The sequence below is a fragment of the Meles meles genome, chromosome 6 (genome assembly GCF_922984935.1).
Source record: "Meles meles chromosome 6, mMelMel3.1 paternal haplotype, whole genome shotgun sequence".
Classification (NCBI taxonomy): domain Eukaryota; kingdom Metazoa; phylum Chordata; class Mammalia; order Carnivora; family Mustelidae; genus Meles; species Meles meles.
In genome coordinates this window covers 53,457,580-53,473,247 of record NC_060071.1, presented here as the reverse complement: position 1 = coordinate 53,473,247, position 15,668 = coordinate 53,457,580, and the positions used below count along the sequence as shown (strand labels likewise).

The window sequence follows — 15,668 nt, the reverse complement described above, 5'->3', positions numbered from 1 at the left end:
TATCCCACCAAGCTCCAGGGGGCGGTAGCTACCCTTTCCGTCCTCTCGGCCTTCCCGGCAACAGCCCCTCGGCTCTCCTTCCAATCAGTGGAGAGCGACGGGCGTCCTTGAGGAAGTGACGGCAGTTCGAGTCCGGTGGGGGCGGTGGGAGCGATGAAGGAACTGAGACGGTGGTAGCCGTTGTGTGAAGATGGAGGTAGGAACCTGAGCGTCAAGAAGGCTGGCGAGAGAGCGCGGCCGACCGAGTCGAAACAGAGGCGGGAAGCCGGGCGGAGAGGCTGCTAATGGGAGGGGCGAAGAGAGCCGGGTTTGGGAGTGTTGTCAGAATGTTGGGGACAGAATCCTTCGCTCTATGCTAGTTCCTTCCTCCCCCTAACTTATCCCCGCGGCTTTCTTTTGGTTTCCAGTTTCCCGGAGGAAATGACAATTACCTGACGATCACAGGGCCCTCGCACCCCTTCCTGTCAGGGGCTGAGGTGAGCACGAGCTGGCGACGCTGTGGGGGGAGGGCGGTGGGGAGGAGAGCTCGGACGCCTGGGCCCGGGGGCTGGGGATTAGGGGCGGCGATTGGTATTCAGAGGACAGTGGCAGCTGCTTCCAGAACCTATGAAGACTAAAGGGAACGCCTGGGAAGCTGCTGCCATCAGAAAAGCAGGACTTTGGGAAGAGTTAACCCATTTCAGAGTGATTCTGGATTGGAAGACAGGGTGGAATTGTTTCCTTTCATTGGGGAGAAATAACTACGGGGGGAGGGGTCACGGCGGGAAGAGATTACTTCAGCTAAAGAAATTGGGGTAAGCGAGGAGTTTCCTTAAAGGGTTAACTGTGAACATGTGTTCATCTTGAAGCTATCTCTGTTGCAGGGTCTTTATTTCACTTAAACTTCTACTCAAGGATTTTTTAAAAAAGTAGTTATGTTTACCAACAGGCTTGTTTTGCTGGTGACAGGATGAAAGGAAATAGTTGCCAGAAAACATGGAGTTGAGTACAACATGTGTTTGTTTGCCAGTGACTCAGAGTTTGGGCAGGTTACTTCACCTTTGTATTCACAGATTCTGTAGCTGTCAAATGGCTGTAAAAATAGTTTCTTATGATGTTGTGAAGTCGAAGTAATGGTTATGATGAGGTGCATTAGTATCTGTGACAAAGCTTTGCTTCAAATATTGTCATAATATAGACACAAATCACTTATTTAGGCAGGGTGAAATTGTAAGACTTGGAACAGAAAAAATAAATTTCCCGGTCTTTGAAAAACTAGTCTTGAGCGTTCTAGAATTTGGGGAGTTTTTTGAGAATTTTTAGTACTTTTTTTTTCCCCTAAAGTGATGTGAAGCACTTGGATCAGTTTTTTGTTTGTTTGTTTGTCCTAAGAATTCTCAGTTGCTGTTGAGTAGGTTTATCCTGTATTAAACCTTAACATTTTCATGGATGAGAATTAGATTGAAAAGGGACAGTTGATAGTTTGATTTTCTTTTTGCCATTATTGGTTATTGTTATTCTCTTAAGGAAGGGAAGGTGTGGCTTAAATGAACAACAAATTTAGAAATGATATAAAACTAAATCTCTTTGATGCTTTCCAGTCTCATTGTCATCTTCTTCTGAATGCTGTCTCCATGATTTAATTTCATTATTTGGAGTGTAGTAAATCTCACATCGACCTTATCCACATGAACGTGCATCATTGCCAATTTCTTTTTTCATTTTTTAAAAATTTATTTATTTGACAGAGACACAGCAAGAGAAGGAACACAAACAGGGGGAGTGGGAGAGAGAGAAGCAGGCTTCCTGCTGAGCAGGGAGCCAGATGTGGGGCTTATTCCCAGGACCCTGGCTGGGATCATGACCTGATTCAAAGGCAGATGCTTAAGGACTGAGCCAGCCAAGTGCCCCTCACTGCCAATTTCTTCTGAATCAGATTTAAATTTAGAGTGTGGTAAATTTCACACTGGCCTCATAAAGAAACTCTCCAGGTTTGAGTCTATCCTTTTTGTGTTGTTTGTTTTTGTAACTTTAAGAAATTAAAAAACAAAACAAAAACAAACAATTTTGCCAAGAAGCTCACAACTAAATTTCAGTGTCTTCCTTTAGCTTAGGTCTTTGTTGTTGCTAACAATTTTTTTCATTATAACTTCACCGTCCCTCCCCCCCCCTTTTTTTTTTGCTTTTGACCTTTATTTCAATTGGTTTGTGGTTTTGTTGTGCCTGGTCTTATTGTGAACCACCTCCAATATAACTTAGAACAAGGTAAAGGTGATATTAACTTTTTCTTTTAGAAAAAGTGGTATTTAGAGTTTCCTTGCAAGAAAAAAAGATAGATGTCCGAAAATGCTAACAAATTGAAAAATTGGAGATCATTGAAATTAGAAACATCTTTTCATCAAAAGATATCATCAAGAAATTAAATAGGTTCACCATAGACTGGGAGAAGATATTTTAATACACATACCTGACACATACTCAGGATATATCAAATACTTGTAGAGTAAAAAATCCATTTAAAAATGGGAAGAAGATTTGAACACACCCTTCACAAAAGAGCGTATCCAGATGAAAGGGTGTCATCATCACTCATCAGGGGAATACCAGTTAAAATTACAACGAGTATGATTATATACCCACTAGAATGGCTAAAATTAAAAACATAATTACAGGATTTTGCAAGGATGCAGATAACTCTTAACCATTCTGATTAAAGTGTAAATTGATTCAATCACTTGGGAAAACTAGCAGTATCTGCTAAAAATGAACATATATCTACCCTGGGACCCAGCAGTTCTACTCCTTGATGTAAACATGAGAGAACTGAGTGCATATATTCACCAAAAACATGTATGTTCACAGCAACTTTACTCATAATAGCTAAGCACTGGAAACAACCCAAATGTCTATAAACTGGTACATTTGTAAAAAGAGATACTACATAGCCATAAAAAAGAACATGAACGACCAATAAATGTACCTTGGGAGATCTCAAAAATATATTATTGGGATGCCTGGGTGGCTCAGTTGGTTGAGCGTCTGCTTTTGGCTCAGGTCATGATCCCAGTGTCCTGGGATCAAGGCCCACATCAGGCTCCTTGCTCAGTGGGAAGCCTGCTTCTCCCTCTGCCTGACACTCCCCCTGCTTGTGCATGCACTCGTTGTCTCTCTCTCTCTCTGACAAATAAAATAAAAATCTAAAAAATACATATATTATATATAATATATATGAGTAAAAAGCCTGACATAAAAGAGTAGACACTATATAAGTTCTTTTTTTTTTTTTTAATGAATATAGGGAATAGACAATGTGAAACTATGGTAATAGAAATCAGAATAGTGGTACCTGTTAAGAAAATGAGAGAATATTGACTGGGAAGGAGTATGACAGAATCTTTACAGTGACAGAAATGTTCTCTATCTTTGATCTGGGTGATGGTTAATTGGATATTTACATATGTAAAAATTCTTTGAGCTATATACTTTACTAAAAATTTCTAAGGAGTAAGTATCCAGAGAGGAAGGCTTAAGATGTGTTACAGCATTGCTTGAGACAGGAAAGTTCTACTATCTGAAGGGAGTTTAATCTTTCTGTTTACCTCATTCTCATTGGCTCTTATACAATGATACTGTGCTTTCAGCACTTTCAGGAAATAATATGAAGATACCTATTTCTTTTTAATTTTTTAATGATTTTATTTATTTATTTGAGAGAGAGAGAGAGCATGAGAGGAGAGAGGTCAGCAGGAGAAGCAGACTCCCAAGCAGGGAGCCCAATGTGGGAATTGATCCCAGGACTCCAGGATCATGACCTGAGCCGAAGGCAGTCGCTTAACCAACTGAGCCACCCAGGAACCCCGGAAGATACCTGTTTTTAATTAGGAAAAGTATTTATAATATTAGAACTAGTTAATTATTTCCGGCTAAATAGTTAAAATGTTCACTACTATAGCATTTTTTTTAAAAGAACAATGGATTATCTTAATGACCCATTGTACCAGTACAGTATGAGTAAATAGGTATTGGATTAAAATAAATTTCTTTAAAATGAGTAATCTACACAAAGTATTTAAAGAAATACTGGGTTGTATGTTTTGGCATGGGGAAATAGGAAAAGAGGGAAATCATGTTTTTGTTTTGTTTCATTCTCTAAATAGCTGATTATCCTTGTTTATAAACTGTAATTCTCAAATTGTTTCCTCCCTTAAAAAGGCCCAGTATTTAACAGAGAAGGAAAAGAAGCCTGAATGAGAAGGTAGCTACATCATCTTGTTTTTCTCCTGGGTCAAAATCACTTATTTTTACCTGAACATCTGCTACAGTTTTATGTAGAGTATGATCTAGTTATGTAGCAGATCCACTAAAATAAAATAACTAGATATTCATTACTGGTTTTTCCTCCATAATCATTTGTGGTAATAAAAGCGCTTTAGAGTGAATCTCTTGTGTGTATTCTAGCCTGTATTTTACCCTCTATATTCTTTTTTTTTTATATATATTTTATTTATTTATGTGACAGACAGAGATCACAAGTAGGCAGAGAAGCAGGCAGAGAGAGAGAGAGAGAGGAGGAAGCAGGCTCCCTGCGGAGCAGAGAGCCCTATGCGGGGCTCAATCCCAGGACCCTGGGATCATGACCTGAGCCGAAGGCAGAGGCTTTAACCCACTGAGCCACCCAGGCGCCCCTACCCTCTATATTTTTGATCATTGCTATTATTTTACTTAGGGAAGAAACAAATAAGCAAAACGACCCCTCCCCCCAAAACAACTTTAAAGCTATGGATACTGAATAACAAAGCTGTTTCCACATTCCAGGGGGTGGTACATAGAAAGAATGCCTTGTTAATTTGATACAATGGAATCTCTGCATGTCTGAGTTTTTAGTGTAGTCCATGAGAGCACTCCAGATGGTTTATGAAGGGTAGTCCTTTGCAGAACACTGGTCTGTTGTTTTGGATATGAATTTTTACTTTTTCTGCTCTCTTTACCAAATAGTATCATTTTCATATCTTGGCAGAGCTGCTTTTTGTTCTGTTAAGCAGAAAAGGATACGCATCTTTTGCTTTGTCAAAACATTCTGTATCTTGTAAAAATTGAAAACTAATATCCTACAACTATTAATCTATTACAGTAAATGTTTACCCTGATCCTTTTTCCCATCCCCATAACTTTGTTTGCATGAAAATTTGGTAGAAATGTTTGTTCTCTCTTGAAAAATCTCACATGAACATAAACTGAAATTTCAGAAAGAGTCGCGAACCTCAAGTTCAGAACTTTCACGCAAGAATCAAGAGCTGTATACGGAGAAAAGTTCAGTTGTTGGGAAGATTTTTCGTTTTTCCCATCAAGAACTGCTTGCTCCTGTTCCTTGTACCACTCTAATGTCATATCTCACACAACTACCACATTTTTTACCACGTTAAGAAAAATAGTAAGGATCTTGGAATGTAGGATAAGGAAAATGTAGAAATGAAGCGATATATATAGATATAGATATATATACCTATATATATCTTTTTTGTCTTGTAGGAAACTTTTTTCAGTTTGCCAATGTGATTCAGAGAGATTAGGCATTTCACAGACATGCTTTTTTTCTCCCTAGTTTCTGCCAGCTGGAAATTTCTTTCTAGCGATGTCTTCATTAAAATAAAAATGGGGGCGGCTGGGTGGCTCAGTGGGTTAAAGCCTCTGCCTTCAGCTCAGGTCATGATCCCAGGGTCCTGGGATCGAGCCCCGCATCGGGTTCTCTGCTCAGCGGGGAGCCTGCTTCCTCCTCTCTCTCTGCCTGCTTGTGATCTCTGTCTGTCAAATAAATTAATAAAATCTTTTTAAAAATAAATAAATATAAAAAAAATGGTGGAGCATCTGGCTGGTTCAGTCAGAAGAGGAGGCAACTCTCTTGACCTCAGGGCTATGAGTTCAAGCCCCATGTTGGGTATAGAAATTACATAAATAAATAAAACTTAAAAAATAAAATAAAGTAAATTTGGTGATTTTTTTTTTTTAAGATTTTATTTATTCATTTAAGAGAGAGCACAAGCAGGGGGAGAGGGAGAACCAGACTCCCCGCTGTGCTGGGAGCCTGATGTAGGGCTCCATCCTAGGAACTGGAGATCATCACCTGAGCTGAATAACCATCTGAGCCGCCCAGTTGCCCCTAAATATGGCGATATTAATGAGACCCTTTCTGGACCTATAATAACTTTGAGGAACTCTTAAAGAATGCATTGTTTAATCATGGGGGGAAAATGTGGGTAATTACTGAATTTGGTCTGAATCAGTTGATATTTACTATACCATGTGATGGGATGACTGAATTTAAAGTTTCTAAAATTCTAATTATCTATAACTGATTACCAGGTCATAAGTTAATAATAATTAGGATGCTAATATTATTATAGCAATGATTAATAGTTATTAAAATAACAATATAAGCAGAGTACTGTTACAACTCTCATTTTATAGATGAGGAAGACCCCTTCAGAGTCCTTTAGTAAGTGACAGAGCTGAAACTTGAACCCAGACGTCTCTGACATCAAAGTCTCTTGCAAAGTCTCTTATAAGAGATAATGCTCTTGCTGCAGATGTTGCCATTTAGTTTTTTAGTGTCAAAAAGGAACTGTAGCATTTACTGTCAGACATTGGTCTTTTAGCTCCGTGAATGTTGACCCATTCAGTATAGAACGAGTCTGTTACTGTAGTTGAATTCAAGGAAGGAATTGGGTTTTATGGCTAGCTGGAGTAATCTTTTTCTTCCTATGTTGCAGAAAAGGCTCTGTGAGAGCAAGACTAGGAATGTTAGAGAACCAGTTTGCCTTTTGGCTGTAGCTCTTATGAAGATTTTTCTGCTCAGTATTAACCTTGACATTGTTGGGTTTTCCAAAAATGCTGTACAAATGGTAATCTTATTTGTTGTTAATGTCATGATTTCTAAGATGGAACTCTTAAGTGTAGATATCTTAGAAGAGGATATTGTTCCTGTGACAGTACCTTTTAGAATTTGTGTCAGAGGAACCTAAAAACAGTAATCAAAAAAAAGTGTAATTGTCTGGCTGACAATGAATTTCTGTTTAATAGTTCAGCTGTATAACTGCAAAATAATTGTTGTCAATTAGAATCTTTCGAGAGTTTTTAAACATAGTAGGCAAAACAATTTATAAAGACTGGGTCCTTACTAACAGTGCTGAAAAGAGTCACTCATTAAAACAATAAGCATGACAGGACAACTGAGATGGCAAAGATAAGAAACTGAAAACTGTGATTGATTTTGGCAGCCTTGTATATGCCATATGACCAAGGGTATTAAGAAGAGGAGCGGTTTAAGGGGGGTGGAGGGTTAGGTGAGCCTGGTGGTGGTTATTAAGGTGGGCACATATTGTATGGAGCATTGGGTATGGTGCATAAAGAATGAATCTTGGAATACTGAAAAAATAAAATTAAAAAAAAATAAGAGAGGTTTATTTGTAAAATTAAATAGGTCCTAATAAATTGGTAACAAAAATAGGATCCAGAAGTACGCTAAGAAAACTCCAGTACCCAGCCATGTTCTCCACTTAGCAGTATGCAGTTCCTCCTCTTACAACTAACTTTCTTTTCCCTTTTTTCCCCCTACAGACATTCCATACACCAAGCTTGGGAGATGAGGAATTTGAAATCCCACCTATCTCTTTGGATTCTGATCCCTCACTGGCTGTCTCAGATGTGGTTGGCCACTTTGATGACCTGGCAGACCCCTCCTCCTCTCAGGATGGCAGCTTTTCAGCCCAATATGGGGTCCAGACATTGGACATGCCTGTGGGCATGACCCATGGCTTGATGGAGCAGGGCGGGGGGCTCCTGAGTGGGGGCTTAACCATGGTAAGGGGCAAGACATTATCAAGTTTACCCAAGCTCCTGGGCTTGGTGGTGGTACGGGAGAGAAAAGTGACTCTGTCTTCCCTACTACACTTGGGTATTACTTGGTTATCATTCCGTGTTTAAAGGCTCACAGGGGAGCCTTCAGGGGAAATGAAGACTTCATTTCCCCTGAAGGATATTTATCATTTGAATCAATTTTATTTGAAAAACGATTTAAAATTATGAAATGTTCAGTGTTCACCCAGATATGAAAATGATTGTGATGGGGGAGGGTGTTTTTTTCCCCTTCTATAATTGCCATTGCATCCTAAGATTAAAATGCGTATAAAGAAAACGTGAGTGTGATAGCTGGCATGTTGAGAGTTATTCAAAATCAGGCTGAACCAAATGTATTAATTGTGAATTCGTATGTTATAAATTGGTGTATTGGGCTTCCAGCACATTTCATCAGTAGCACATCTTCACACTATATTTGATGCCAAAAATCTCTAACACTGGCCTACTCTTGATTGCCTGTGTGTTGCAGTTTTAAAAACCATTACTGTAGCAGAGTACAGGAAGTTTTTCTTTACCCTGTGTGTCATCACTACCTCCAGATTACTGAATAATTTATTTGTCCTTTCAACTTGTCCATAATTAAGACTTCTCTGGTTATTTTTCATTATTTTAGAACAGGCTTTTGAGTATAAAGAAGTTGATTTTAATAATTTCTGTACTTTATTAAAAAGCTTAATATACTTTATATACAGATAAATTATTTGATGTTTAGTCTTTAAATGATGATACAGTCTGGGTAAGCAAAGGTTATAAACTGTCCTGAATTCAGTGGGGGGAAAGAGTGGTGTTTTTTTATATTTAGTGTTTAATTAGTCCTTCTGCTTCTCTCAGGACTTGGACCATTCTATAGGAACTCAGTATAGTGCCAACCCACCTGTTACAATTGATGTACCAATGACAGACATGACATCTGGCTTGATGGGGCATAGCCAGTTGACCACCATTGATCAGTCAGAACTGAGTTCTCAACTTGGTTTGAGCTTAGGGGGTGGCACCATCCTGCCACCTGCCCAGTCACCTGAGGATCGTCTTTCAACCACCCCTTCACCTACTAGTTCACTTCATGAGGATGGTGTTGAGGATTTCCGGAGGGTGAGGCATTCCCTGCCAAAATCAAATCTGCCATGATATTCTGGGATAAAACTCTTGGCATACAGAACCTACTCAGTATTATTTGCTCCTGCCCTGCCATCTCCTCTGCTCTTTTTTCTGGGTATGGGGTCCTGCCTCTCAATCTACAGTTTATAATGCTTTTCCCAATCCCCATTCTAATTGGTCCTCACATACTTTACTAATGTCTTAATCCTATTGCCTCTTTTTAGCATTTCTGAAAATTCCATCCATGTGCCTAGTTAGTTCCCCCACATAAAAGTCCTTTTCTTACAGTTCTCCAGACATGACACTTCCTTCTTTCCTTTTGTAATTCTCTGTTTTCTCCCTTACAGCAACTTCCCAGCCAGAAGACAGTTGTGGTGGAAGCAGGAAAAAAGCAGAAGGCCCCAAAGAAGAGAAAAAAGAAAGACCCTAATGAACCTCAGAAGCCAGTTTCAGCATATGCTTTATTCTTCCGTGATACACAGGCTGCCATCAAGGGACAGAATCCCAATGCCACTTTTGGGGAGGTTTCAAAAATTGTGGCCTCCATGTGGGATAGTCTTGGAGAGGAGCAAAAACAGGTGAACAAAACATGGAGGGACTAGTGGGTAGTGAATGTCCTAGAAGTTTTTAAGTAAGGGGATAAAAAACTTAAGTTTTCTTTTAACTTTTTAAATTCTTATTTCGAATCTTTTTTTAAAAGATTTTATTTATTTGACAGAGAGCACAAGCAGGCAAAGTAGCAGGCAGAGGGAGAGGGAGAAGCAGACTCCCCACTGAGCAAGGAGCCTGACTCAGGGCTGGATCCCAGGACTCTGGGATCATGATCTGAGCCGAAGACAATCACTTAACCAACTGAACCACCCAGGCGCCCCCAATATCAACTCTTTTTTTTAAGTAGCATTCATATAACATACTTTGCCTTAAAAGTTATAGCCGTCGGGACGCCTGGGTGGCTCAGTTGGTTGGGCGGCTGCCTTCGGCTCAGGTTGTGATCCTGGCGTCCTGGGATCGAGTCCCACATCGGGCTCCTTACTCGGCATGGAGCCTGCTTTGCCCTCTGCCTTTGCCTGCCACTCTGTCTGCCCGTGCTTTCGCTCTCTCTCTCTCTCTCTGACTAATAAATAAATAAAATCTTAAAAAAAAAAAAAAAAAGTTATAGCCGTCAACTGAATCCAGAATGCACATCTAAAAGTTATTAACAATGTAGGGTGCCTGGGTGGCTCAGTGGGTTAAGCCGCTGTCTTCAGCTCGGATCATGGTCTTGGGGTCCTGGGTTCAAGCCCCGCATCGGGCTCTCTGCTCAGCGGGGAGCCTGCTTCCTCCTCTCTCTGCCTGCCTCTCTGCCTACTTGTGATCTCTGTCGGTCAAATAAATAAATAAATAAATAAATAATCTTTAAAAAAAGGTTATTAACAATGTTTATAAAAACACTGAAATCTAATTTAAACACCATTTTTTTTCTATCTGTAAAATTAGGCCATTCCTTGGTAAATTGCTTCTCTAAAATCCACTAGCCTAAGTCTGAATTTAGAGTTTAGTTTATGGTTTTCTTATTGTCCTAGTATAAACTTAAAAACTATAATTAACTCTCTAAATTTAATATGGATTTAAAAAATAGGGGCACCTCGGTGGCTCTGTTGGCTTAAGCATCCAAATCTCAGGTCATGATCTCAGGATCATGAGATTGAATCCCACCTTGGGCTCCACACTTCGTGTGAAGCCTGCTTAAGATTCTTTCTCTCCCTCTCTCCCCCCGCCCCTCCCTCACTACTATTCCTCTCTCCTTTGTTCTAAATAAATAAATATTATACTATGTAAAGATATGATACAATTAACACTGAAGATGGCTGTAATTAACATTGCCTTAGACTCCCCAGGTCTTGGATCAAAGTGAGTCTGCTACTTAATATTTGGAACAAAAAGCTGAAATTTATAACTTACAGCATTTATTGCTGCTCAACAGACCACAAATTTAATAGCTTTAAATAGTGGTAGATTATTATTTCTCATAATAATGTGAATTGATTAGATGGTTTTTCTGATGTTCTTGCCTGGGCTCATTCTTGTGGTTGTAGTCAAATGATAGCTGGTATGGCTGGCCAAAGTGACCTTGCTCCCATGTCTGACATTTGGTGCTACTTGTAGGCTTTCCTGCTCATTCACATGGCCTCTCATCCTTCAAAAGGCCAGACTGGCTTCCTTATAGCATGGCAGACTTAGAGCAAGGCCTCTTTTGTCACTTTAGCCATCTTCTTATGGTCAAAGCAGTTCATAGAGCTATCCCAGATTCAAAGGACAGGGAAATAGGTTTCAGCCCTTGATGGCTGAAACACAAGATGGGAGGAATTCTTGTGGCCATCATTGCAAATAATTTGCCACATTCCTTAAGGGAGAGTATACCCCATTAGACACAGTGACAGGCTAAAGACTATTGATTTTATACGGTGTTTGGATCTGAGATTTTTTGGGGGGTTATAAAAGTGGGCATGGGTTGGTGTTAACTCTGGAAGCATCGTTGTTCTGGCAAGACTTGCTGATTGGTTGACTTTCAGATGCATGGTCACTGTAAAGTCAGCCATGGAGACTGTCCTGATTACTAGCTTCCAGAAGCATATTCACTAAAAAGAATTGTGTCAGTATTTAACTGAGATGAACTGTCATTCGTTGATAAATAATATAGAATTGTTAGTCTTTTCTAGGAGTATGGGGACTTTTTAAACAGTCTCTCCCTTTCCTGTAGGTGTATAAAAGGAAAACTGAAGCTGCCAAGAAAGAGTATCTGAAGGCTCTGGCTGCATATAAAGACAATCAAGAGTGCCAGGTAAGAGGCCTACTTAAAGCAATAAAAAGATTTTTGGAGCTGGCAGTTAAAAGAAGTAAATACTACCAAAAACCTGTGGGACCTGATAATTTTATGTTGTATTGAAAGCTTAAAAGTATGTAACAGGTTTCCTATTGTTTCTGTCACAAACCTTACCAGTTTATCTTTCTGAGTTTGTCTCCATTATTTTACAATTACTCCATTGTTTGTTTACTCCCACAGTTCTTTTCTTTCTCCCACTCTGTGATGTATCTTTTCTTGGGAGGTGATTAGAGTGAATGTGTTCTGGGGAAGAAGAAATTTCCTAATGGCTGTCTTTATTTCTTTTGGGTCTTTTAGGCCACTGTGGAAACAGTAGAATTGGATCCAGTGCCACCGTCACAGACTCCTTCTCCACCTCCTATGGCTACTGTTGACCCAGCATCTCCAGCACCAGCCTCAACAGAGCCCCCTGCCCTCTCCCCTTCCATTGTTGTTAATTCCACTCTCTCCTCGTATGTGGCAAACCAGGCATCTTCTGGGGCTGGGGGTCAGCCCAATATCACCAAGTTGATTATTACCAAACAGATGTTGCCCTCTTCTATTACTATGTCTCAAGGAGGGATGGTTACTGTTATCCCAGCCACAGTGGTGACCTCCCGGGGGATCCAACTAGGCCAAACCAGTACAGCCACTATCCAGCCCAGTCAACAAGCCCAAATTGTCACTCGATCAGTGTTGCAGGCAGCAGCAGCAGCCGCTGCTTCTATGCAACTGCCTCCACCCCGACTTCAACCCCCTCCACTGCAACAGATGCCTCAGCCCCCCACTCAGCAGCAGGTGACCATTCTGCAGCAGCCTCCCCCACTTCAGGCCATGCAACAGCCTCCACCTCAGAAAGTACGAATCAATTTACAGCAACAGCCACCACCTCTGCAGATCAAGATTGTGCCTCCACCCACTCTGAAAATGCAGACGACCTTAGTCCCACCAGCTGTGGAAAGTAGTCCTGAGCGGCCTGTGAACAACAGCCCTGAGGCCCATACAGTGGAGGAAACGTCTCCTGAGACAATCTGTGAGATGATCACAGATGTAGTTCCTGAGGTGAGCCTATTTTCAAGTCTTTCTCCAGACCAGTGGAAAGGTAGAATTATTTTGGTTGACCCAATAAAAGTGAAGGTTGGTACTAGCATTTAATGTCTGGCAGCCAAGAATTTCCGTAGTAGGAGTTCCCTGTGACTGTGACTTGTCCTACCCATGATAATCTGTAGTGTTCTTGGTGAGAAACATTTAGGAGGGTGGTCTGTCCCAGACAAAACTCCTATTGCAGTTCTATGTGAAAGGATACAGCCTAAGCATAGAGTTATTTTTCAGAGGTGTCTACCAAGGATCCTAAACTTTGGAGATAGAAGTTCTTCAATTTCTCCTACATCTCTGCTTGTTGGCTTAATGTTTTAGGTGGGGGATGGATAAGTTGAAAAAAATTGGTTCATATCATGGAGTCTTTCCAAAGAGACATAAACCAATGCCAGTTACCCTAGTTTTAATCTGTACATCACCAATAGTCTCTTTATTTTTAAAAAGATTTTATTTATTTATTTGGCAGAGAGAGAAATCACAAGTAGGAAGAGAGGCAGGCAGAGAGAGAGGGGAAAGCAGGCTCCCAGCCTAGCAGAGAGCCCAATGCGGGGCTTGATCCCAGGACCCTGAGATCATGACTGGAGCTGAAGGCAGAGGCTTAACCCACTGAGCCACCCAGGCAGGCACCCCACCAGTAGTCTTTTTAAATAAAATACGGGCCTGTTTTGAGACTCCAGATCCACAATTAATGAAGCAATCATTTAAAGAAAAATAACCCCTGTCAGCAGGAAACGACGACTCTCCTGAGGTCTTTCCCCTTTTCTAATGGTGCATTTTATCTTCTCTTAGCCCTCCCAGTCCTAGTTGAAGTAAACCAGCCTCTTCTTATACCCTACTTTGGACATTTTCAGGAGTATTATTCAAGTGTGGAATAAAGTCGGTGATAAGATTAAAATTAAGGAGTACTAGCTAGCATTCCTCCAACTGGAAGAATCTTTATGTCAGTCTAAAGCTGCATATAGAGGGGGAAACCAGGAACTCTTTTATAAAAAACTCTGCCCCCCCTGTAATCTCTGGGTGGCTCAGTTGATTAAGCATCTGCCTTTAGCTCAGGTCATGATCCCCGTGTCCTGGGTTTGAGTCCCATATCAGGCCCCTTGCTCAGCAGAGAGCCTGCTTCTCCCTCTGCCTGCTGTGGCCCCTGCTTGTGCTCTGACAAATCAAATCTTAAAAAAAAAAGGAGGGGGGGTGGAGGGCGCCTGGGTGGCTCAGTTGTGAGCATCTGCCTTCGGCTCAGGTCATGATCCCAAAGTCCTGGGATCAAACCCCACATTGCGCTCCCTACTTGGTGGGGAGCCTGCTTCTCTCTCCCTCTGCCCCTGCTTGTGTTCCCTCCCTCTCTGCCAAATAAACAAATTCTAAAAAAAAAAAACCCAAAGTAAGTAGCAATCTAATTTGTCTTTGGTGCTCTCTTCCTCTCACAGGTTGAGTCTCCTTCTCAAATGGATGTTGAATTGGTGAGTGGGTCTCCTGTGACACTCTCACCCCAGCCTCGATGTGTGAGGTCCGGTTGTGAGAACCCTCCCGTTGTGAGTAAGGACTGGGACAATGAGTACTGCAGCAATGAATGTGTGGTAAAGCACTGCAGGTGAGCTTATAGTTTCCCTTCTTACAATTCAGGTACTCCTAAATTAACTGTTGGCAAAAAGAGTAATCCTGAGTATATAGTCAGCATCACCTGACCTTAGGTAGACTAGATTGCTTTATGTATATCTCATTATAGAGACTAGAAAAGCTTCCCCTGCTTAAAAAGAGCTTACATTTGCCTCATAGACAAAGATGACATGATCAGCAGTTTTTGCTTTTTGGTTACATTACATTCAGTTACATATGCTCTTTTAAAAATATTGTAACACCTTAAGCTGTTAGTGACTATGGATATTAGCTTAGCTTCTCTCCTTAGCACAAATCTAGCTACCCAAGGAATTAGAATTTGAGCAGGACCATTATGCTAAGTGGTAAGTAGCAAAAGAAGGTGCTAAGTGTGACAGGAGAAGGAAGGGGTGGGTGATAGGGGCTAGAGAAGTTCTTACCCATCTCCCCAATTTTCCTGGAATTTACCTCTATATGTGAAAGTATTGGTATTTTCCTAAGTCAAATCTGCCTCAGTAAATCAGGACTGCTAAACTTAATTAAGGCCCACTGCTCTTAAATTCATACTGAGTGATATCATTTCATCTTAATGAAGATATTTAAGACAGAGTTCAAAAAGACTAGGCTATAATTCTAAGTTTATGTGTATCTCTTCTCTCTTAGGGATGTCTTCTTGGCCTGGGTGGCCTCTAGAAATTCAAACACAGTGGTGTTTGTGAAGTAGTCCTTCCTGTTCTCCAAGCCAGTCAAGACTTACCTGCTGGAAACATGTCTGAGAGCCTCTTTTTAAAAAACAAGCTGGGCTTCTGGTAGTGCCTGATTTCAACCCATGATGGTCCTTCATGTTTCTTCCCTTTTCTGTCTCTTCAGCAGGGGCCATACTTTGGAGCAAGGCCATTGAGTTTGCTGTAACCTGGAATTGCTTTTCTACTTTAAAGTACAGAGATACCAGGGATAATAGCAAAGGAATGGGTGAAGGAAATATGAACAAGCAGAACATAGGGGTGGTGCTGGTGGGGGGGTTGTTTGAGGAAAACTCGGGATAATTGTCATAGGACATGCCTAAACAATTATTAAAATGATGGGAGAATACTCAGTTTTGAACCTAGGCTAAAATACTGTGTGCATCCATTTTAAAGGGGAT

The 15,668-nt window shown here is 40.8% G+C and overlaps 1 protein-coding gene across 1 annotated transcript; it reads left to right on the top strand.

Moving 5' to 3' along the window:
- Positions 1-58: 58 nt before the first annotated feature.
- On the top strand, positions 59-15,620 carry TOX4 (TOX high mobility group box family member 4). Its single transcript, XM_046007739.1, has 9 exons — positions 59-196; positions 408-476; positions 7,594-7,836; positions 8,725-8,985; positions 9,339-9,569; positions 11,732-11,812; positions 12,152-12,895; positions 14,356-14,519; positions 15,188-15,620. The coding sequence occupies exons 1-9, from the start codon at positions 191-193 to the stop codon at positions 15,246-15,248; spliced, it is 1,860 nt and encodes a 619-aa protein (XP_045863695.1). The 5' UTR covers positions 59-190; the 3' UTR covers positions 15,249-15,620.
- Positions 15,621-15,668: the final 48 nt, after the last annotated feature.

Coding starts and splice junctions, on each gene's coding strand:
- TOX4 (XM_046007739.1), top strand. Junction 7,837..8,724: donor TGAGTGGGGGCTTAACCATG/GTAAGGGGCAAG, acceptor TGCTTCTCTCAG/GACTTGGACCATTCTATAGG. Junction 9,570..11,731: donor TTGGAGAGGAGCAAAAACAG/GTGAACAAAACA, acceptor CCTTTCCTGTAG/GTGTATAAAAGGAAAACTGA.